The sequence below is a fragment of the Micromys minutus genome (genome assembly GCF_963924665.1).
Source record: "Micromys minutus genome assembly, chromosome: 23".
In the NCBI taxonomy this organism is placed as follows: domain Eukaryota; kingdom Metazoa; phylum Chordata; class Mammalia; order Rodentia; family Muridae; genus Micromys; species Micromys minutus.
In genome coordinates this window covers 23,070,630-23,095,658 of record NC_137958.1, presented here as the reverse complement: position 1 = coordinate 23,095,658, position 25,029 = coordinate 23,070,630, and the positions used below count along the sequence as shown (strand labels likewise).

At 41.1% G+C, this 25,029-nt stretch overlaps 1 protein-coding gene across 1 annotated transcript in view; it reads right to left on the bottom strand.

Annotated features, from left to right (window-relative positions):
* Positions 1 to 25,029, bottom strand: part of ADAM22 (ADAM metallopeptidase domain 22) — a 217,288-nt gene that overhangs the window by 169,829 nt on the left and 22,430 nt on the right. The window contains exon 3 of the mRNA XM_080936202.1: positions 15,101 to 15,177. Coding sequence (XP_080792328.1) covers positions 15,101 to 15,177 — 77 coding nt within the window. The remainder of the gene's footprint in view (positions 1 to 15,100; positions 15,178 to 25,029) is intronic.

Here is a 25,029-nt window from a genome sequence, read left to right as displayed (position 1 = left end):
TACAAGGCTATATTCCAAGCTCTTGAGTTATTAATGATTTAAGGTCTAGGTGTATCCCACTCTGAGAGGGTGATGGACACTTACTGTTGTTTTTTTTACACACCTACCTTCTATTTTACAGTTAAGTTGAAAAGCTATTACAAAACCCCTACCCTGTCCTCCTATCTGTCCTGAAATACTTAATTTTAGAGTCAATCTCTTAACTAATCCAAGAGTCAAAGAATTTTTTAAAAGTCATTTAAATGGACAATGAAACAGGCTAGAAGCAGACAACATGTCTGCATGAAATACTCTACCAAAAGAACAAAAAACAAACAAACAAAACAAAACAAAACAAAAAAAAAAAAAAAAACAGGCAACAGCCTTGAGTCATCTGGAAAAAGGCACTACATGGCCTAGAGGGTTGGCAGCTAAGTGAGACAGGTTCCTTAGGTATAAGCTCTTGTATTTAGCCTTAGCTAACACATGGGGGGGAGGGGGGGGAGGAGCTGAAAATGTCTGTTAGCAGCTCTCCTTGACCCAACTGAGAATGCAAAGAAGTGCTCCTGTCTGTCTTTTACAAGCTCTATGCTTGGAGCTAAGCATGCCGAGGGATGTGCCTGGCATCTTTGCTACTTGAATTAAGGCCTTAAACTGGGCAAATTCAGTAATGTACATCTTAAACTGAGCTTGCTCAGAAACGACTTTTTTTAAACCTCATTTACTTATATATGATGTCCTCTTGTGTTTTCATGGGTTTTGTCTGTATGTGTGTCTGTCTCTGTATGTTTCTTCTGCTTTTTCTTTGTGTTTTCTTTTTTTTCCCTCTTTTATTTTAATTATTTACCTGTCTCATCTCTACAGGAGAGAGACAGAAGGCTTGAAGTGGAATGGGAATGGGTGGGATGGATCTGGGAAGACGCAAGTGTGAGAAAATGTGATTAGAATATATTGCATAAAAATATTTATTTTCAATAAAAGGGGTTAAAAGATTCCTGGTTCCTCCATGGGGACATCCGACAATACAATACCCTTTTTGTGTTGTAAGGTGGTTGGGAGGGTACCTGTTTCTAAGACAGGCTGGCCCAGCACTTACTATATAACTCCAAGGTAGCCTGGAATTCAAGCCATCCACTTTCCCCACCTCCCAGGAGCAGAGATTACAGGCATCAGTTACCATGGTATACTTTCTTTATGTCTTTTCCAGATAAAGGAAATGTCACCCTGCCTTTCACACATGGGGCTACCAACCCAGCCTCTGAAGACAGCAATATGAGATAAGGAATCTAATGTACAATAAAATATGGGTGAGACTTTTCTCTTAAAACTCTCCACTTACTAAAACTAAAGGCAATAATACCTATGGAAATCTAGACTGTTTTGATACTCAAAATCAATTACGACAGTAGGTTAACTAAAGGCCTTAAGAACAACAAAAATCCCATTATGTGTTACATGCATGCTTGTATGTATGCATGTATGTATGTGTGTGTATGTATGTATGTATGTATGCATGTATGTGTGTGTGTGTGTATGTATGTATATATGTATGTATGTATGTATGTATGTATGTATGTGTGTGTGTGTGTATGTATATGTCTTAGTCAGGGTTTCTAGTCCTGCACAAATAATCAAAAAGCAAGTTGGGGAGGAAAGGGTTTATTCAGCTTACACTTCCACATTACTGTTCATCACCAAAGGAAGTCAGGACAGGAACTCAAGCAGGTCAGGAAGGAGCTACTACAGAGGCCATGGAGGGAATGTCACTGGCTTGCTCAGCCTGCTTTCTCAAAGAACCCAGGGCTACTACCCACAACGGGCCCTCCCACTTTTGATCACTAATTGAGAAAATGCCTTACAACTGGATCTCATGGAGGCATTTCCTCCAGGGAGGCTTCTTTCTCTGTGATAACACCAGCTTGTGTCAAGTTGACACACAAAGCCAGAAAAATTGATGTCTTGTCAATTTGACATACATACAAACACATCACTATTAAGCCTTAACCCTTATTTTCTTATTCATCCCCAAGATCTAACCCACAGTCTTTACATATTAAATTTTCAATCCCTTTAAAATATCTAATACCTTTTAAAATTCAAAATCTTTTTATAATTCAAAGTCTCTTAACTGTGGGCTCCACTAAATTATTTTCTTACTTCAAGAGGAAAAAATATTAGGGCACAGTCACAATCAAAAGCAAAATCAAACTCTAACAATCCAATGTCTAGGATTCATTCAAGATCTTCTGGGCTCCTCCAAGGGCTGAGTCATTTCTCCAGCTCTGCCCTTTATAGCACACACCTTGTTTTCCAGGCTCCAGCTGCCTGTTCTCCACTGCCCCTGATGTTCTTGGTCATCATCTCATGGTACTGGTATCTTCAAGACACTGCTACTTCTGCTGCAACTAGGCTTCACCAATACCCCAGAGGCTCTCTCTTCATGGTGCCAGGCCTCAAATCCTTTGCATGACCCCTTCAGTCCTGGGCCATCAACTGCAGCTGAAGCTTCACCCTCACCAATGGCCTTCCATGGTCTCTCACAATGCCTAGCTTCAGCTGCAGTTCATGACGCCTTCATGCCTTCAAAACCAGTACCACCTGGGTGACTCTTATACATTACCAAGTCCAGCTGCAGTACAAGGTACAAATGTGCTTTCAGAAAACACTTCCTAAAAGATTCCACCTTAGTGATGCTGGTCTTTTCTTAATCACCAATAATTTCTTAGCTCCAGCTGACCAGCATCAATTGTCCCAGTATCAATTTCTGGAGCTAGAACATACACCTCCCCCCTTATTTTATTACCAGCTTCCTGTTTTTCGACGACTCCCTCTCTTCCTAAGCTTGGCTTTTCTGGAACTTGCTCTGTACATTGACCCTGAACTGGGAGGTCTACATGGCTCTGTCTCCTGTGATGCTGAGATTAAAAGTGTATACCACTATGCCTGGATTTAAGCTTTTGTTCACCTAGAACCTGCTTTGTCTCAGGCTGGTCTTAAACTCAGAGATTTGTTTGGCTTTGTCTCCTTGGATTAAAGGTGTGTACTAGCATGACTGGATCTAAATTTAGCTAAGTAGCATCTTGCCCCAAAATCACTTAATCTGTTATCTCCTAGAATAGGATTCAGTTCCCTTTTATTTCCAGGTTCCCCTTTAATACTTGAATCATATATTTTATATTTTTCCTTTCAAAGTTTGCTATGCTTGCTCAAAACATTCTTCATGAGACTTAACCAGTGAACGGAGTCTCTGGTGGGCTTTTTTAAGACTTCTTTGTCAATGCGATTAATATAAATCTCTTTACCTTAGATTCAGGTAAACTCTTCAGACATGAGCAGAAAACACCCACATTCTTCACCAAATACCACAAAAACAGCCTCTAGAACACATTCTGAAATTCTTCTCCACTGAAACCTCTTGAACCAGGTCTGCACAGTTTACATCATACTCAGCAACAAAGTCTTCTATATTCCTACAAGGATGGACCATTAAGCCCCATGTAAAGCATCCCACTGTTTTCCAAATCCGAAGTCCCAAAATCCACATTCTTCCAGACAAAAGCATGGTCATACCTATCACAGCAATACCCCACTTCTTGTACGAACTTCTGTCTTAGAGTTTGTCTGCTGTGAACAGACACCATGACCAAGGCAACTCTTATAAAGACAACATTTAATTGGGGATGGCTTACAGTTTCAGAGGTTCAGTCCATTATCACCAAAGATGACGGCAACATCCAGGTAGGCATGGTGCGGGTAGAACTGAAAGTTCAGCATCTTCACCTGAAGACTGCTAGTGAAAGACTGACTTCCAGGGAGCTAGGATGAGAGTCTTAAAGCAACATACCTACTCCAGCAAGGCCACACTTACTCTAACAGGGCCACACCTTCTAATAGTGCCACTCCCTGGGGCCAAGCATATATAAACCATCTCAGTATGTATTTTAGGGGGTTTTGTTTTTGTTTTTTGTTTTGTTTTGTTTTGTTTTTAAGACTGGGGTCTTACTATGTATCTAAAGGTGGCGTAATATGGTCTATATAGCTTACAGAAATCCTCCTGTGCGAACCTTCCAAATGTTAAGATTATAGACATATACTTTTAGTTTCTTGAGACAGTGTTTCCTGAAATCCAGGCTGGCTATATGTAGCCCAGGCTAGCTTGAATCACTGAATCTCCTGCCTCAACCTCTTGAGTAGGATTAGAGGTATGTGCCACTAAGTTCACCTCAGGAATTGACACTCAGTCTCTCAGGGCTTGGAGTGATTTCACACAGGACTACTAACACATTTCCTCCTAGCCCACTGCACCTCCCTGAACTTTATACAAGTATTTTCTCTGATTTTAAAAATAAAATGTCCTAGCTAAATCTTATACAACTCGAAATCCATGGGGGGTGGGGGCTGATCATTTTTTTTCCAAAGCTTTATCAGAAATGTTTTATCAGACAAAACCTCTTTTTTCCAGGTTTGACAGCACCATGACCATAGATTTTTGACACCCTTCACTGGACAGCTCCTATTTCCATGGCCAAGAATGAGTTGAACATGAGAATAACGTCTCTGATGGGAAATGAATCTGACTGCAGATCTCTGGTCAAATTTTACAGATGTGGAGGAAAGAACAACAAACTGTTCGCTAGTGGGTTTCGAGACCACTGAAGGAAGAGACCCTCTTAGAGAACAGTAAGAACTTAACTCTTTGCAACTATAGTATTTCATTAAAGCACCAATAATCATCCCGTGATCTCATCTATGGTTGACTACAGTGGCATTCTGAGTGGAGTTGTATCTGAGGTCTCAGAGTCATGAGGTTAAGTGATGTGTGCAACCCGAGTTTTCCAAGGAGTCATGTGCCATGATTCAATGGCTCAGTGTTCCATTAACAATAGGGGACCTGACTCTTCTTACATAATAAGATGACAGCACAACTGAAGTAACAGGAGGAAGATAAAGCTTCACTTATAAACTAGTCCCATAAAAATCTACAAGAGAAATGTCAACCCAGCTGTCTCAGAAAGCCAAGTCTCCCTTGCTGAGCCAGAACTAAAAAGTGCCTGTCCACAGTAAGGCTACGTTGAAAGAGCACAGGACCCTAGCAGGCTCCTACTATTTTAGTTGGGAAAACGTAAGACTTGCAAGGAATGAGCCCTATAGTCAGATATAAATATTACCTGGATAAAAATCCCCAAGTCCATTCCACCATCAAAGTTTTAAAGGTAAAGGAGAACAAATATAGTTTGGGAATAGTTACAAAGGTGATTTATATTTTTTTGAACAACTTTATTTTAAAAAACAAAGACAAATGTACAAATTTTAAGCATTTTTGCATAAAAGTATATGAATACATTTTGTCAGTGCTTGGCTTTTTTTTTTTTCGAAAGGTTTGATAGTGTGCATTAAGATCTTACTAGTTACAATGAGCATAAAGTACATGCAAAACAGGATGTAACCCGGAATTAGTCAAAGTTTTCTTGGTGTGTGAGGATTGAGCATAATGGTTTTTCCTTTTCTTTTTTTTTTTTTTTTTTCTTTTCTTGAACTTCACACAGTCTGTGAGTTGTTTCTGGGGTGTTCAGAGCTTTCTGGGGTTAGTATCCCATTATCAGTAACTGCATATTATGTCTGTTCTTTTGTGACTGGGTTATCTCACTCAGGATGATATTCTCTAGATGCATCCATTTTCTTAAGAATTTCGATAAGTCATTGTTTCTGATAGCTGAGTAGTACTCCATTGTGTATATGTACTACAATTTTTGTATCCATTCATCTACTGAAGGACATCTGGGTTCTTTCCAGTTTCTGGCTATTATAAATAGAGCTGCTATGAACATTGTGGTGCATGTGTCTTTGTTGTATATTGGAGTTTCTCTGGGGTATATGGGTCTTCAGGTAGTACTATGTCCAATTTTATGAGGAATCGCCAGACTGATTTCCAGAATGGTTGTACCAGTTTACAACAACAGCAACAGTGGAGAAGTGTTCCTCTTTCTCCACATACTTGCCAGCATCTGCTGTCATCTGAGTTTTGGATCTTGGCCAATCTGACTGGTGTGAGGTGGAATCTCAGGGTTGTTTTGATTTGCATTTCCCTGATGGCTAAGAATGTTGAGCACTTCCTTAGATGCTTCTCAGCCATTCGATATTCCTCAATTGAGAACATTTGTTTAGCTCTGTAGCCCATTTTTTTAATAGGGTTGTTTGATTCTCTGGTGTCTAGCATTTTGAGTTCTTTGAATACCTTGGATATTAGTCCTCTATCTGATGTGGGGTTAGTAAAGACCTTTTCCCACTTTGTTCGCTGCTGTTTTGGTTTCTTGACAGTGTCCTCAGTTTCTTTACAGAAAGTTTGCAATCTCCTTAAGTCCCATTTGTCAGTCTTTGACTTTAGAGCACAAGCCATTGGTGTTCTGTTCAGGAAATCTTCTCCTTAAACAAAAAGTTCTCCATTGAAACCTGAAATCTCAACTCTGGAAATCAGTCTGGCAGTTCCTCAGAAAAATGGACATAGTACTACCTGAAGACCCAGTTATTCCTCTTTGGGCATTTACCCCAGAGACACTCCAACATACAACAAAGATACATGCACCACAATGTTCATTGCAGCTCTATTTATAATATCCAGAAGCTGGAAAGAACCCAGATGTCCTTCAGTAGATGAATGGATACAAAAATTGTGGTACATTTACACAATGGAGTACTACTCAGCTATCAGAAATAATGACTTAACGAAATTCTTAAGAAAATAAATGCATCTAGAGAATATCATCCTGAGTGAGATAACCCAGTCACATAAGAACAGACATAATATGCAGTCAGTGGTAATGGAATACTAACCCCAGAAAGCCCTGAACACTCCAAAAACAACTCACAGACTGTGTGAAGTTCAAAAACAACAAAAAAAGAATATATTTTAATTAAAATAGAACTGTATCACATCCACCTTTCCTCCCTATAGCCCCTCCTAGTCTCTCTCCTATTCCCTCAAATTAATAGCCTCTTTTCCTATATTATTGTTACATATATACATATGTGTATGTATATGTACCCACAAATACTTAATTACATCCTTAGAAATAAAAAATAAATAAATAAAAAATAAATAAATAAATAAAATTCTAAGGGATAGTTTTATTATGAACCATTGAAACATAATAAGATTATAGCCACTGAAAATATAAAAGTCTTTTCAGACTTGAAATAGGCATAATAAGAAAACCTAAAGCCTTAGTAATTCTTTAAACTAGACATAGCGTTCACAGAACGAAATACATGTCATATCACAACTAAAATCTCCAAAGTCCACCTGAGCATTTTTCCTAGCGATTAAAGAAGAAAGGTACTAAGTAGCCTGACAATTTCACTTTTGGATATACTCAAGAGAAAAATATAAAGTTGTATAGGAAAACATCCAAAGTAACATCATTTAACACAATTAAAGAAATGGGTGTGTCTAAATGTCAAAAGTCAAGTGAATGGATAGATAGAAGGATTAGATCTGTAGATAGAACATGATAATATTATAATGCAGAATGAAAAGAGATGGACTACACATAGACAACACACACACACACACACACACACACACAATGAGACAGACACACAGACAGAGACAGAAAAATGAGTGCACAGAACTCATACAGAGACACATGCAAAACTAAAAAGGAGTTCTAGAATGAGCTTCTGATACATGCTACACCATACATGAAGTTCATGAGCCTGCCAACTGAAGAACAACAGGCAGAGAACACATATCCACATATCGTGCATATGGGGAGGGGGAGCAACTCGAAGACAAAGTAGTTACTGCCTACGAACTAGTGACAGTTTCAAATTAAATCTAAATGAAGAAATCAATCTTACTGGGGAATTCAGATGGTTTTTACCACTGATTTACAGTAGCTGAGCAGAGATACCTCTAATCCCTGCACCTAGGCAGGAGGATCACAGGTTCGAGGCAAGCCAGGACTACAGAGCGAGTTCAGGGAGAGCCTGAGATAACCTTGTCTCAAAAACAAGACAATAAAATAAAGTAAAATAAAATCAAACAAAACCATGTTTGATTAACAAAGATTATTGTATCATTCAGTAAAGTTACTTTGAAAATCTCTGAATTGTAAATTGGAAATGAGTAAATTTTGTGAGCAGTAAAAACACCTTAAGATAATCATTGCACACCTATAAAGTTACCTCTATTACTTTGCGTGGTCTTGTGATAAGAACAGCCTTGGTAAACAAACACTCACATTCTGCCTAACCGTGAATTCTACAGATATTCCCACTATCAGAACACCTGAGACAACCACTTCGTTACCAAATGAAGTGATTTAGAACTAAATACAGATATATTTATAGTTACTTAAATTATTTTGGTACAGATGCTTAAAGTATTATATAGGTATGTGCACACATTACAATGTCTTTGTATTTATCCTGAGCTCTCTGGGAATAGATTTTGTTTGAGTCAAGGTCTCTCCTTGATCTCACTGTACAGGCATGCTTTGCGAATTCAGCTGTCTGGAATCCTTTTTAGGACTTAAATACTTAACAAACATTTCGTGTTATTTTACTGGTGTATTAGTTTTTTTTTTTAAGATAACTTTGGAAATTTCTATTTTGTCGTCATTCTGCTTATAAAGGATCAATAAATCTTCCAATGATGTCAAGCCCTGTCTATCAGTTTCTTTTATGTTGCTGTCGTAAAACTCTAACCAAAGCCAGCTTGGGGTGGGGGGGGAGGATTTGCCTTACAATTCCATGTCACAACCCATGACCGAGGGCAGGCAGTGCAGGAACTGAAGCAGAGACCATGGAGAAACACCACCGCTTCTTGGCTTAATCTCTGTGGCTTGCTCAGCTTGCTTTCTTATATCACCAAACACATGACCAGAGTGGCACTGCCCACAGCAGACAGAACCCTCCCACATGAACCATTAATCACAAAAGTGCCCTACAGAGATCCCTGCAGGCCAATCTCTGATCGAGACAACTCACCCGTGTCTCTGGTTTGTGTCGTGTCAGCAAGATCTAACCAGCAGATTGTATTCTGGGAATAAGTCTTAGAGACATCACCTTAAACATGTTTCAATATAGAAAACCTGAATCCGAATTATCACAAGCCAATGAGGAAAGGACTCCATAATGCAAGAAACTGTAAGGAGATTGATAATCCACTCTTGGCATTGTTGTTATGTGGTTTAAGAAGCCCCAGGTATTTCTTGTGTCACCCTGTCTCGGGGTCCTAAACTACCCATCCTTCCCTCAGACATGCTAAGTATATTCTTGCCTTCACTTTTACTGTTGCTCCTCTGTTTGGGGACTCCTTAGATTTTAAATGTAACCCTTCTTAGAAATGTTATGTCCTGAGAGAAACTGTTAACTGTCACCTTCATCACTGAACAGTCCACTAACAAGCTTAAATGTCACCCTCTAATGGTACCTTATTTGGAAAATTTAGTGTCTTGAAGGCAGGTTCCTAAAAATAAGCCGCTTAGTTCTCCAAAGTCCTCAGATTCCAAGAAAAACTCTCAGCTCTACTCAGGGATTATGTGTGTATATGTCTTTCTGCATGTATATATGCATATCTATATGTTCATGTGTGTCTTTGTACATACACGTGTGCATACATGTTGTGTATATATGTGAAATGAAAACAAGAATCAAATTATTCAAAGCAGATTTGTCTTCTACACAATGCACATCATGAATGAATGCTCAAGTAATGACTTAGCTGGAGGAGCAAAATCCTCATTACATCTTAACTGATAACAGGGAAGGGTCTGCGATTTATTAGCATCACATAGCAAGCATCATCAGTAGGACCCTTGTCCCCACCACGTATTTTCATCTTCTGCAATGACCACTCATAAGTACAGTGCAGTTAAAAAACTGAGAACTTCCAGAGCTAGCTTTTACTTCCAACTGAATTCATATCCTGTCTTTCATCTACCAGGACCCCTAGTCTTCCTATAAACTCAAGGCTCCGATGGAAAGAAGCCAAAAGGGTACTAATCGGCAGGTGACCCTCCTAAACTGAAGACAAGACTGAACTTGCCCATTTGACCAAAATCTGAGTGTTCTGTCCCTACCCTTGGTTTCCCCACCCCACCCCCGGTACCATCTTCCATTCAGTGTGGTCAGCTCATCTGCTGAGTCTTAGGTGCCATCCCCTGTGGTGACACGGGGAATAAAGAGATTAGAGTAAGGCTCACAGAGTAAGAGAGAAAGTGTTTGGATGGTATTGAAATAAGGAGAGAGAGATAAGCCTTAATAAAGAAAATCCACTCTGATCTTGGAGTTGGGTCATCCCAGGTCTGAGAGCTGCACAAGAGAATCCTTTCCAAAAAAACAAGGACTTTGGAAAATGAGTTCTTTCTAATGATCTTGTATGTTTCACACTACCATTGAACACACCACTCAGCCTGTGGCATTTGCTTCTCTTGTGATCGGTTGATAGAGGGTCATTCTGACAAGGTAACCTGTCAGAAAACACTCAGGGAGCTGAAAAGAAGACTTTCCCACTATCCGGTTTAATTATTCGCTCATTGAGAAGCTGAGCAATTTACAGGAAGAGATTTGGCCCAGGCTGCTCAGATAATCCTGTTGGATGTTTTTATTGAGCTAAGGAATGTTTCACATTAAAATGCAACACCCTCTGCGGACTTTTGGAAGGTCCAGTTTAGCCTCAGGGCCAACCATAGATAGCAGAGCCAGCCATATGTTTGGTGTTACTGGTGTATCTGTCCTAAAGTATGACCTTTCATAGCCATGACCCATGAAGGAAGCTGCTTCCTACCCTTCATGGCTCTGACAAGACAGGAACTGGCTATGCTTCTTGCTTTTAGCTTTTCTGAATTTTTTAAATGCCTTCTGCCAAACTACAATCCAAAGGGTGAATGAACTCTTGTATAATCTGATTGTAGGTTATCTGGCTTACTGTTTTGAAGGAATGTTACATAATGATTCTTTTTCTTCAGTTTCAATCTAAAAATAAGCATAATTAGATCTATCCTGCAACTGATATGTAGCTACCCATTTTCTTGTAGTAAAAGAAAAAAATTGTTTGTTCCAGAGTCCTTGAATTCCTTCATGAGAGAAGAGCCCAAAGTTTTTAAAAAGCATATTCAATTTCTACTTTCCTTCTTCCTAAACCAAAAGAGTCTCAGCAATGAGACAAAGTGAAATCATGAAATAAAAAAAAATAAAAATAAAAAAAAATCAGGCTGGAAAGATGGCTCAGTGGATAATCACCCTGGTTGCTTGCTCTTCCAGAGGTCCTGAGTTCAATTCCCAGCAACTACATGATGGCTCACAACCACTTATAATGTGATCTGATACCCTCTTCTGGCATGCAGAGCACTCATACACATAAAATAAATGAATATAGCTTTAAAAACATCTACTTAAAAATGAGGTGAAAAAACTTTTTTACATGATAGAAAAATAGCTGCGAACACGCTTTATATCCAAGTACAGAGACACTTGTGCATTAACTCCACTGTCGTTCTATTCACAAAAGCTAGAGAACGAAATCAACCTATCCATGTACCAAGAGATGGACAGGTAAGAAAATACAGCACCTTTACACAATAAAATGTTGCTTAAGTTGTAAATAAAAATTAAATCATAAAATGTATTTAAGTTGTAAATAAAAACTAAACCATAAAATATAGAAATAGAAAAAAAGAGTATACTGACTAAAGTAACTCTTCCAGCCCAGAAAGATAAATGCTCTTTTCTCTCACATGCAGATTGTTACTTCAAATCTTCTCTTCTGTTTTGTTGTTGTTGTTGTTTTAATATTTCTTTAAATGGTTTATTGGTTATTTTATTTATTTACATTTTAAATGTTATCCCCCTTCCTGGTTTCCCCTTGACAAACTCCCTATCCCATTACCCCCTCCTCCCTGCTTCTATGGGGGTGCTCCCACCCCCACCCACCCTCTTGCCTCACAGCCCTAGCATTCCTCTATGCCAGGGAATTGAGCCTCCCCAGGACCAAGGGTCTCCCCTCCCATTGATGCCAGACAATGCCATCCTCTGCTATATATGTAGATGGAGCCATGGGTCCCCCGTGTGTACTCTTTGGTTGGTAGCTTGGTCCCTGGGAGCTCTGGGGGGTCTGGTTGGTTGATACTGTTATTCTTCCTGTGGGGTTGCACAAGTAGAAGCCAAGAAACTAGCTAGAGTCCTCTGCCAAGAGGGGAAGGAAGGGGGGTGATTGCAAGATGGGAAGCAGGAGATTAGCTTTAGGTAAAGCTAAAATAGCTGGATATTCAGGGAAGAAAAAGAGGGAGGAGAATTAGGGAGAAACCAGGAGTGGAGGGAGGGCTCACCTGAGGGGTTAAACCACATACAAGTCACAACTCAGCTAAAAGGTAGTAATTGGAGGGACAGAAGAACACAGGTGAAATTGAAAATGGTGTGTGGGTGAAAAATCCTTCGAGTTAATGAATTAGATGGGGTGAGGACGGGGACAGGAAGAAGAGTATGTGGAGTGGGTTATGCAAAACCAATGAAAAAGCCTGTGGAACCCTACTAATCAGTAAGCCAGTTCCGAAACATAACTTTAGAAAAAGGAGTTAAAATGGAATACCCTGCATTTAATAGACAATTGGCTCACTCGCAGACTACACGGATTACTATGTGTAAGTTACAGGATAAGTCACGGGATGTCTCTCTACAAGTAATTTAGTCAGGGAGATCTCAGAAGTCTGGAAAACAGCACAGACTATTGACCCTACTATAACTGAATTGTGCTCTTGTCACCATTACTTATGAGGACTGACTGGATGGTAAGATTGGTAAGACCCTATTGATGAAAACAACACACACACACACACACACACACACACACACGCAGCATGCATGCATGCATGCACACACATACACACTTTGACATTCAGACAAAGAAACTGATCAAAATGTCCTCAAGGCATTTTCTCCCTGATGTCCGTCTCTCACAGTGCTATAAGGTCCTGCACAGGCTGAAGGGGAGGAAACATGGGTCTACCCAGGCTCCCCAGGCTACAACTCCAACCTGCCCTGCAAGATGCGCCTGATGGTACAACAATGGCTCAACTGCTACGAGGTACGTCGTCATGTTCTGGCCAGATTCCAGTTCTACTCCACAAAATGAAATTTCTCTTCTGATACTGTAAATATCCATTTCTGGTACAGTCAAAAGCCTATGGCCAGGAGGCAACCTCCTACTGTTGTTTTCTTTCAAATCGGTCATGTGTTAAAGTGCTTCTAAACCCTGGCTGCTCTTAACTTGGACCACAGACACTTCTGTTCCGGTGGTCAGCAGTCAATGGAGAGATGAGAAGTGTAACTGGCCAAAGCACCTAGAACATGGTACTGAGTGCTTAACCCAACAGGATATCGACATTATCACATCCCACCTCTGCATTCACACACACACACACACACACACACACACACACACACACACACACACACCTCGTGCACATTCAAGGAACATCTTGGAAAATTAGGTAGGAGAAACCATAAGAGCTAGACCATGGGGAAGAACACTGTGAAATGCTGTCTTATAGACTTTTCTTTGAATAAGAAAGGCCCCCAGAGGCTGACATATTAGAATGCTCGGAAACTAGGAAATTATGAGGTGTGGCCTTGTTGGAGGAAGTGCGTCACTAGAGGTGGACTTGAAGGTTTCAAAAAGCTCACACCAGACCCAGCATTTCTCTCTGCCTGCTGCCTGCAGAGCCGGCTGTAGAGCGCTCAGCAACTTTCCCAGCATCAAGTGTTCCATGCCGCCGTGTTCCTCACCATGACAGTCATAGGAGAACCTCTGAAACCGTAAGCGAGCCCCCCAGTCCAATGCTTTCTTTTATAAGAGTTACCTTGGTCATGGCGTCTCTTCACAGCAAGTGACTAAGGTATAGACACTCATGGTGTCCCTGAACCCATGGCAGCTGGAGTCACCTACATACATCCTCATAAGATCAAGGCAGCCAAAAAGCCAGCATAGGTACTGAGTGGTGGTTACTAGTCACTGAGAGCTGGACAATCATATCTGAGATGTGACCACTGGTAGGATGCTTATGCCCCAGTGGACACACACACACACACACACACACACAAATATATATATATATATATATATATATAAACAAATATATATACACACACACACACAAATATATATATACACACACAAATATATATATATACAAATACACACACACAAATATATATATATACACACACAAATATATATATATATATACACACACACACAAATATATATAAATACACACACACACACACTACTAACTGGATTCAGTTTGTAATTTAATTTAAGAGGGGCCTGAAGTTGGAAAAAGAATATGCTGAGGAGATATGAGAAACAGAAAGAGAAGGTGTGGGGAAACTGAGTAGTTAGGGCTAAAGTTATGACTTTATTTCATTGTAAGCATGTATGAATTCGAGAATAAAGAAAAATTAAAAAGGAAATAGCTACCTACCACCTACATTTAACATAGACACCAGGCCAAAAAAGAAAAACGTCTAGTGTTTTCATTCGAATATCTTTATTAAAATCTGCTTTCCTCTCAGTCTTGTTCTGGTAAGTGTGGTCATTCATGTTTGTCCCTCAGAAAATGAGGGACTCTGCACACAGAATTCTTCAAAGAACATAAGCAAGTTGGGTAAAATGTACATGAATGAAAAGACCCTCTTCTGCTCTCTCCTCCCCCCACACCCTCTCTCTCAAAAACAAGAGTAAAACGGTTAAGATGGCTCAGCAGTTCAGCAGGCAAGGGTGCCTGCCACCAAACCTGAGGACCTGGTTTCAGCTCAGCACATGGTGAGAACCAACGTCCAATAGTTCCCCTTTGGCCTCCGTGTATACGTGACACAGGAAGGGCCGTTTACTGCCTTAAGTGTATTTTCATCATCTATCATCCATCGGAAGCTCAGGTGATACATGTTCTTATGAGACAGATGCTAGAAGAACCCTTGCCTTCCATTATATGTTTGCGGAAGTGACCTGGTAAAGCTTTTCAATGTCTAATGCGCTCTCATTCCCTATCCGCAGCGCTAACACCTTGAAGTCACTAGATAGCACAATTCAAGTGAAGGCAACTCGGCAGCAAGCACTTACTGGTTCAGCAGTACATCAAGAATGAACGAGGTTCCAAAGGCGTCCACCCGGAAGCTCGCCTTGTCCACGTGAGTAAGCTGCAACATCAGAAAGGTAAAGCGTATTTACTCTCTGCTGTGGTGATCAGGTGTGAGCATTTCTTAGGATGCTTCTGAAAGGCTCCCAGCATCGGAAATGAGACAACAGCTCAACAAGGAGGAAAGAGGACAGCATGTTACAGCAGGCTCTGGGCCTTCCTGTGAGCCAAGCGCATTCGCCAGTTCGAAGTTAATTACCCTCACTCGGGGCTCTGCTTTTGTGCTTTGTCTCATACCATAAAACATATCCACCTTCCCTGCATCACACTTCCTCTCTCCTATGAGCTGCTCTTTTCAAATTAAGCTTTCTACCTCAAAAAGAAAACTGTGTTTCATTCAAGACTGAAATAATACAGCAAATACTATCTACTTACAAAGATGTTTATAGTAAAAAAAAAAACAAAAAACAAAAAAAAAAACAAAATCCTTCATCAACCGTCTAACGTATCCTTTTAAAATAGCATTTCAGTTCTAAGTGGTGAGGCCTAATTTCTAAGAAGTCCCCACCTCTTTCTAAGAGGCAAACTTTAAGACATTGTACACACTGAGAATATCATCCTCCAAAGGTTTCTATGATGAAAATAATCACTGCCTATGAATTCCGATAACAAGCAGAGGCTCTAAAAATACCTATAGATCATGTTCATATTTGTATATTGAATGACCAGGAGCATAAACTGCAGGAAACAAAACAGCCTTTTCCCTCTCAGTCCCAGTACCAGGTGCTAGCTCTAAGCAGTAGAATACAGGATACAAGATGTGTGTGTGTGTGTGTGTGTGTGTGTGTGTGTGTGTGTGTGTGTGTGTGTGTGTGGTTATTCTTCTGTTTATAACTTCATGTCCTCTCGGGTTTTTTTTTAATACATTCCTAATTTAAAATGTATTCTAAAATAAATGTGTATAACTGCTATCATGGAGAGAAACAATGAACATTGTTTTAGGGTGGACCCCACCTCAGCAGCCTCAGGTAGTCAGTGGGGCTGATGGTGATGCGAATCCCTGAACCAGCATCGTGGAATGGGGCATCAGCAGAACTGCAACCAGCCCCGGGGTTCACGTTCACTAAAGTCAGGATGTGGTGAGAAGAGAGGGCCTAACTAGCAATAATAGAGCTTTCTGGGGGTGACAAGATGATTCTACTGAACACTATTTGGAAGAACAGGAGACTCCTGTACAGCCATTCCTGAAACCCTAGTCCTAGAAAGAACAAAGAGTGCAGGCACCTTTGGCCTCCTCAGTCAATCAAGCCCAACTCCTCTCACTCTTTTCTACTAACTCCAAGCCCTGGTTTCCTTCATTTACCATTGCCCTTGGAGTTTACCTTACCCTGTTCTGTCAAAGATCCTTTCTTTTCTACTATGCCGACAGCTCCGGCCCACCCCAAGCACAGCGTTCCCAGGCTCACAAGCATCCCCTGCACCCTATCCACACTGACTTCTTTCATCTACTCTCTAGTTCAAAAACATCAGCGTTGCCTGGATCTTTTACTCGCTACTTCTCCTGAGAGCTTTTCTGCACCAGACCTTTATTTACCTAGGCGGTTTCCTGAAATTTCGGGACTCAAGTCACTGCCCTTCACCCTAGAAACTGCCCCAGAGGCCCTAACAGAAGACCACAAAGAGAGTGACTTATATGACAGAAACTTCCTTATTCACAATTTTGGAGGATCGATGTCCCCAGATAGAGGCTGGCAGGTTCAGCTTCTCCCAAGGCTTTCTTGTGGCCTTACCACGTCCTCACGCGGTCTTTGTGGGTGACCTCTCAGAGTCATTCCCCTTTCTTCTGAGGACAAGAGTCCTCTTGGGTTAGGGGCCCCAGTCCGACAACCTCATTCAACCTTAATCTCCTCTTGTAAAACCCTGTCTTCATGTATGACCACACACGTCCAGTACATGAGTTTTCAGGTGGCCCGATGTGGTCCACGACACTCCTCTCCCATACTCTTCCATCTCTCTCCTGGCTGCAGAGCAGGATGGTATCAGGGACTTGGTGCTGAGCAGCCCTAGGAGCTCACTCAGTATTTCCAGAGTAGCTCACTTAACAGGCTGTCTTATTAATCACCTGGAAACACAAGACAACAATGATACCAGATGCAGCCTTCCCATTAGGCCCGCTCGCTCTAAATATCAGGTCAATAGACAGCTTACTTTCTGCCTAAAAGCTCCTTGGGTTTCCTAAACCACTAACATCATGTTCTAGAAACAGCATCAGGAAAGCCCTACTTACCAGAACTGATGTCTCAATTAAAATGAACTTTCCCTCTTCCATTTTTCCCAGGCCCTTGTGTGATTATAAGAGCTTTTATCTCAGTCTCCTATGAGTTGTGAATATTAACACTGTAAATCTGTGATAAACAGGCTTCATCAGTTTGATAGCTCAAAGTCTGGCGATGCTACCATTATTTTTAGTAATGTACTTACAGTTTTTGTTCATTCTAATCCCTTTTTCCGTGTTAATTAGCATGTGAGAATTGTGTATCTACATGAGGTATAGTGCAATATTTCAAAACATTTGTATAAAATTATATCAGAGTGATTAGCATTTCTATTTCCTCACCATTTCTTAATATTTGAAGCATCTGATGATTCTTATAATTTTTCTTCTTCTTCTATTCTTATAATTTTTCATAAAGTATCTAAGGGCTTACTGTGAGCTCTCACCACCCTACAGCACAGTAGACTTTATTATTCCATCATGTAATGGTAACTGTTACCCAACTTCCTGCTAGCGCCTTTCACTCCTTTTCCTAGCCTCTAATAATTACTATTATTCCTCCCCTTCCTCCTTCCCTTCCCACTCTCTCCTCCTCTCCCTCCTCCTCTTCCTCCTCTCTGTCTTCCCCTCTTCCTCCTCCTTCACCATCTTTTTCTTCCTCCCTCTCTTCCTCTTCTCCCTCCTCTCCTTCTCTTCCTCCCCCCTTCCTCCTCTTTCTCCTTCTCCTCGTCCCTCCCCCTTCCTCCTCTTCTTCTAGACTAACATGTTAAGACACCATACGTGAGAAACAGTAAGAAGTACTTGTCTTTCTGCATGGCTTATCTCACTTAACATAATGTCCTCTGGTTCTATTCATTTTGCACAGAGTAATTCAGTCTGATTTTTATTTATTTTCTTCCTGCAGCTCTATTTTACATGTGTGTGTATGTGTGTGTGTGTGTGTGTGTGTGTGTGTGTGTGTATTTAAAGGTTTCAGTCAGGACCCAAGGAGAAATTTATATTCAAAAGAAATAAAAGGAAATCTTACTTTAACTAAGGTTCATGCATTTTTAAGTGTATATTACTTACAATTCTAACATAGGGTGTTTTCAAAAACTATATTCAGAAAGATGAACTGAACAAATTTCTCTGCCAGTGCTCCATGTGCTAGAAGGAGTTAGACTGACCAAGTTTCTGCTCTATCTGCCTACTACAAGGAGACAATGACTTATTAATTAGATTAAAAAAATAATAAGTTTAGAAAATACAACCACTCTCTTAAGAGTTAATAAAATTAGGCAGCGCGGTCCAAACTACCAGGATGGATGGGGATGTTAGGGTGTCTTGGACGACCTTTATGAGGTGATGACTCAGTGAGGTACAGCAATGACTGGAAGGCAGACTAACAGCCCTGCACAAGGACTATGGACACACAGCTTACACTGCAAGAGGGATTGTGCAAAGCAACGATTAAGTTGAGGACTTTATGGGGAGACTCTCCTAGCAGCCTCCAGAAAGTAAACAAGGATCAAATGTCCCTAGAGGCCCTTGAAATGCTGAGCCATCAAGACAGCGTAGAGGTTTGGAGTACTTAATGCCAAGCTTGAGACCTGAGTACAACCCCTGGAACCCACATGGCAGAAGGAGAAGTCATCAAGTTATCCTCTGACCTCTGCACACTCAAAAAGAGGTTGAAAAGAAAAGCCTCCTGAAGGAACACAGTACAGACAATGCTTCCCAGAACTACAAGACAGTACTATATTTTTAAGACACTACGTTTGAGCAATGTGTTATATCCACAATAAGGAATTTATACAGGGTACCTAGTACTGCTTTTGAACAGTTATAAAAGCAAATCCAAACTGTCCATGGAACCAATGCTATGACATTTCCCTCCACTGCCGGGTTAAAATGAAGGCATCCACAGCAGTAGGGCTGAAACTTCTAAAGCCACAAGCATCAAATTCTTCATACAGGCCTTCAGGAAGGATTAGTCCATTTTATGTTGCTCTCACAAAACACACACCACTAAGTAATGGATAATAATATAGGTTTACGTTGCTCACAATTCTGATGGGTGACAAGTCCAAATGGCCAAACACCTGCACCCTCAAGAAGACCCCTGGCTGTAACTTGTGGTAACGAAGAAGGAAAAGTACCTGCAGTGTGCAGAGGAGGCCAACAGTACAGGATTGTCTCATTTTATAAAAACACCACTGTTGTGAATTAGGCATGATGGCATGTGTCTTTAATCCCAACACTTGGAACTAGGGCATGAAAACAGGTGGATCTCTGAGTTTGGTGTTAGCCTGGTCTACACAGAAAAGTTTAGACCCACCAGAGCTACATGGTGAGACCCTGTCTCACAAACAAAACATTCTCGTGAGAAGTAACTCAATCAGAGGTGGGGGCCACATAAATGTGTATCACCTAATTACACTATGCTTGAACTCCCACCGGCCCTACATCTCACAGAATCCACTGCTTCAGCCAAGCCAGTGTTGGCACCGTACTTCCAGCTCACGAACCTTTGACAGACACAATCAAACCTCATCCAACCACAATACCAACAAACCACACTGGCGGTAAGATAAACGCAAGTGTAGTATCTTTGCATTTGGGAGCTGACTTCGTATGACTAGTCACAGAAGTAATCCAAAGAGAAAAAGCAGGCACTTCCTTAGGTTACACTGCGGAAGTAATACATTAAGTAGAATTACACTACAGTATTCTATAGACTAGTCCTGTAGTATTACTAATCCAGCTTATTACTCAACAGTTTTAATGAGGCAATATCATCCTCAACTTTAAACTTAAACCTTGCTTTCTAAAGTTGGAAGATAATGAAGTATTTGAGAAGAGAAAACTAGCTAATGTTTACTGTCAACCTATTCATTTGACACTGAAGATGAAAAGTGAGGAACAGCAGAAGCCCTGTGTGTGGCTCGATGGATAAATGCATTCTTCCCATGAGCACGGTTCTGGGCCCAACCCCCAGCATATCCTCCTCACCTAAAAGAAGAAGGAAGAGGAAGATAAGGACAAGAAGATGACAATGGTAACGACTATATCTGAGGGATAGTTCACAAATAAAATTTTATTAAAATTGACTTCTAATTATTATGTAAGAACAAACTTTGAATTTAGGGGTAGGGGAGCGCTAGGGATTGAAACAGGGCTTTGCACGGCCGAGGTAAGAATTCTACCACCTATATCCTCAGGTCTTCACTTCTTATCTTAAAAGTTGTTGGGCTGGAGAGATGGCTCAGTAGTTAAGAGCACTGACTGGTGTTCCAGAGGTCCTAAGTTCAATTCCCAGCAACCACATGGTGGCTCACAACCATCTGTAAAAGCTGTTAAAAAACACTTCGGTGTTTCGGAATAGCATTGGAAAGATTCCTAGAACTCAAACATTAGGATACTTTTTATCTTACAAACAGAAAGAGTGAGACACATATGGGCAAAAGTCATTTCCAAGTACACCAGCTGGTGGCCAGCCAGGCACCTGGCTCCCAGGAGGCTGTTCCACCATACCTGAACCCTTGCTGTCATCCTGTGGTTCGGAGGTACACGCAGGTTTTCATGATTTCTGGTGAGTGATAATTATGACAGAAACCTCTTTAGAGGTGTGAGAATGATCTCTGGGTTGCATTTTTAGAGACCACAGAAAGAAAATGAAACATGAAAAAGAAGCTTTGCACTTCTGTTTTGGAACTCTGTTTTAGAACTCAATATGACCTCATCTGACACACAAAGCGTACTCTAAAACCAATCTAATTAAATGCTTAGAAACTCGGAATTACAGTTTAAAATATAAATAAATGCCTATTTTTCACTGAATAGAAGACATAGGTATAAAAATATGGCTAACAATCTATAGGAGTCGTGAAACAAAAGATGCAATAATATTTTTCTAACTATCCAGATGGTGAGAAACCTTAATAAACCTGTATAATTACATAAGGTTAATTTTAATTTCTAATTTAAAAAGTGAATCATAGGATTGTAGGACCCAAGGAACTTGATATGATTTCCAGATTGGAACCTGTTTATTATTCACAAAAACATCTGAAATTTAAATATGAAGCTAATATAACACCATGTTCCCTATAAATTCAGCTTTTTGGCATCCTGTCCTTTTCTCTTGACATCATCTAAAGTCAGCAAACCAGAGCCAACCTAAATATGCCAGAGGTTAAAATTTAATTTTTCTAGACTGCCTTATTAGCAACAAAGTAATTTCTGCCTGAACATAAATCAATGACTAGCAATGGATCAGGAAGATTACCAATCAAATGCTATCATGCAACATAATTGTAAAAGTAATTAACATTATTAAAAAGAAAAATTTAAGTATGCAGCAGAACCTTTAGCTATTCTTGCTTCCTGAATACTTTGTCACTTGATGGATTCCTAGAAGTCTAGTATCTTCAGTTTAATAACAGACAAAAATCCAAAAACAAGTATCACTTGTACATATTAGTCCTATTTTCACATGCTAAAAATGGCTTCTCTTTTGTCCCATCCATTACCCCATTGCCTCAAGTAAACGTTTGTCGGAGGCCCGAGACTAAACTCGGATGCACCAAGACTGTTCTTCATCACGTAGCATTTGTGTACTTGGGTAAGAGTAGCCAGGCAGGTAAGATCTAAGACCATCTTATGAAGAGCTGCCAGGCATTAGCGAGGAGAGTAAGCAAACGCAACATACACCATATAAGTGATATCACTCATGTTTCTGCGTCGATGACTCTGATAAATACAGCTTTGTTTTCTGTCTGGCCAACTCAATCTCACCCATAGTTCTCATAAGCTCTGTTACATGCTGCACCTACCTTACACATTATCTTTAGCCAAACTGTTCTTTAGATCCAGACACCCGTACTACTATGGCAAAACCCAAAACAGTGCTTGTCAATAATAGGTCATTTGGGGCAAAATTTAAAAATAATAGCAGGAACAAAAACATGCTCTCAAAAATGAAGACAGCTCTGGCCAGGGGGTTGGAGTCACTATGTTAGCAAGTATAAGCCAAGAGACAAGTATACAGTGTGTGTTCTACGAAGAGAGGCTAAGCTGAAGACATGAGAATGGTAATGTGAGTAGCCCAGGCCTGTGCTGCCTCCAAGGGCCACGTTCAGGTCCATGTCCCTGCCACAGAGAAGCCTGTATTGATAACTATGGCTCATGTTACCACCAAAGGCCAAGCGGATGTCTGAACTGAGTTAGCTCCGCCCCTTGCTGATTGTACGGAATGCTGAAGAGCTGGCCCCGCCCCTCACCTGAGCAGCATGGGAAGGCTGGCCCTGGAGACATGGGCATGAGAGATGGACCTGCTCCTCACCCAGTAGATCTGGCCCCTCAACTGGACAGAGAGGGCAAGCAGGCCCCAGTGGCTTGGGCAACCCAGGCCCAGATGCAGTACTCTGAGTTGGCCCACTCCAACATTTACCACATGTATGAACTATTGGAGCACATGCAGGAACCTACCCAGCAGAACCAAAGCTCCAGGATCTCTATGGCAGGGTTACTAAGAGGAGTCCCAGTGAGGCTCCCATATTGATAGCAGAGCAGAAGCCAGAGGCCTTGAACCAGACCATGAACATTTGCAAGTAAAACCGTCTGGGCACAGGGGTGTGCTGTGACACACTGTGACACACTGTGACACACTGTGGCTTCCACAGAGAGGTTTTTTTTTATTTTAATTTTTATTGATTTTTTTTTTTCTGTTTTCTTTCAGGGGGAGGTGCAAGGCTGGGGGGCAGATATGGAGAGACTAGGAGATGAACAGATTGGGATGCATGATGTGGAATTCACAAAGAATCAATAAAAAAGTTACTAAAAACGAACTTTAAAGAGCTAATCCGGGACGAAACACTGGGTCTTGAATTTACAAGTGAGTCAACTGGAACACATCTTCTAGAGCCTCCCACCTAGAAGCGTTCATCTCCGAAAGGGCAGAGAGCAATGGTGCGCATATTGTGGACTTGTTACAAGCCAGTGGGTCCATTCAGCCTTTAGAGTTTTGACCATGGGCGAAGCCCTGAGGAGACGGAGATGAGTAGAGATGTGTTCCTTGCACCCTCCCCCAAAAATCTCACAGTCAAAGCTACCAAATGATTATAAAATATGCACATGTGCCAGAGCAGTCTGATTTACGGCAGCACCCCCTCTGCCGTACAGCCGTCTGATTTACGGCAGCACCCCCTCTGCCGTACAGCAGTCTGATTTACGGCAGCACCCCCTCTGCCGTACAGCCATGGTGACTTGGTGCTCCTCAGACAGTACAAACGACAGAAGAAGACCTCGTAAAAAGACCAGCAAAGGTACGAAAGTTAGGTCCAGTCAACACGGGGAAAATGTGAGCCATGCTGGGACACAGTCAGATTGTCTGAGGAATCAGGTTGAGAAGGTCAGGCCTGAATTGCAGGCATAAAGCAGCAACTCAACGCTGGCCGCATGCTGAACTGTCAGAAAGAAGACTTGATTAAATGCCCTGGAGTCTGTGCCGTAGACCCTGCGATTCTGGTTTGTTTGGTCTACTGGCTTTGTCCTTCCTATGTGGCTCAGGGACACTTGGAATGTGGCTTTGGGCCACATACTGAGATGACAGGTGTGTACTAACATACTCAACACCCCCAAGTACTCTTTACAAATGTATGTTCTTCTGAAAATTCTCTACCCAACCAAAACAACAGAAGCTTCCAAGCTTTTAGTTAACAAAAAGGGAAGTGGGAACCAGGCCACACTATGAAGGAACTTGTTTAAATAACATGGATAATTCAATTGTTTTATATTTAAAAAGGACCAATGCACCAAGACAGAAGCTATTTAGTGTCTACCTTGTGACAGACAGTAAACCAAGCTCCTTGTAGAGATGTTTCTCAAAACCACTTAGCTCCAATATTATGACTTTTACTTCCTCCTCCTTGCCTTCCATCTCAAAGTTCAGTTCTTGTTGGCTCTAATTAGTGGGCTATTTTTTTTTTTCACAACTGGTAGACACATAATCTACTTGGGGGGTTTCTACCTAAGGACAAAGGTTATGTTGTGTAGCCCTTGAATAAGATGACTTCTTCCCAGGCATTCCCTGCATCCCATTCTGAGAGTGCTGACAACCTTGGACTCTGCCTTTCTCCAGTGGCCCCTGTTCCAATAAGCAGGGGGCAGAGACTGTGCTGACCTGTGCTGGCATCAGCTCCCATTTTCTCTCTCCATTCAGGAAGCCCGGCAGCCTCATTACCTATTTATGCTCCAGCTAACTTCTGATAAATCAGTCTCCCAAGCATCCTAGCCATTAGCTGCCCATTACTAGACCTTTAATTTCAGGCATGAACAAAAAAAAATGCTTGCTTGCATAATCCTGAAGGTCAAAGGAGACAGCTAAGATGCTTAGGAGCCTGGGAACAACAGGATCTATGGTTACACTAGGCTGTAATTGAATCTGAGTATGAGGAGCCCCAAGGAAATCAGTAGACAAAAATCCCTCAGGTGAACCAGCACTGGGAAACTGATGCTCTCCTCCCGAGACAAGAGCTCTTCTAAGCCCACAGTAGGTTTCACATTTGATTGATGACTGAGTCAGGAAACCACCCTTCCTTCCGTCTTCTTTTCACATATGAGAACTGGAAACAGTCATAATCACAGTGCTGTGAGAAA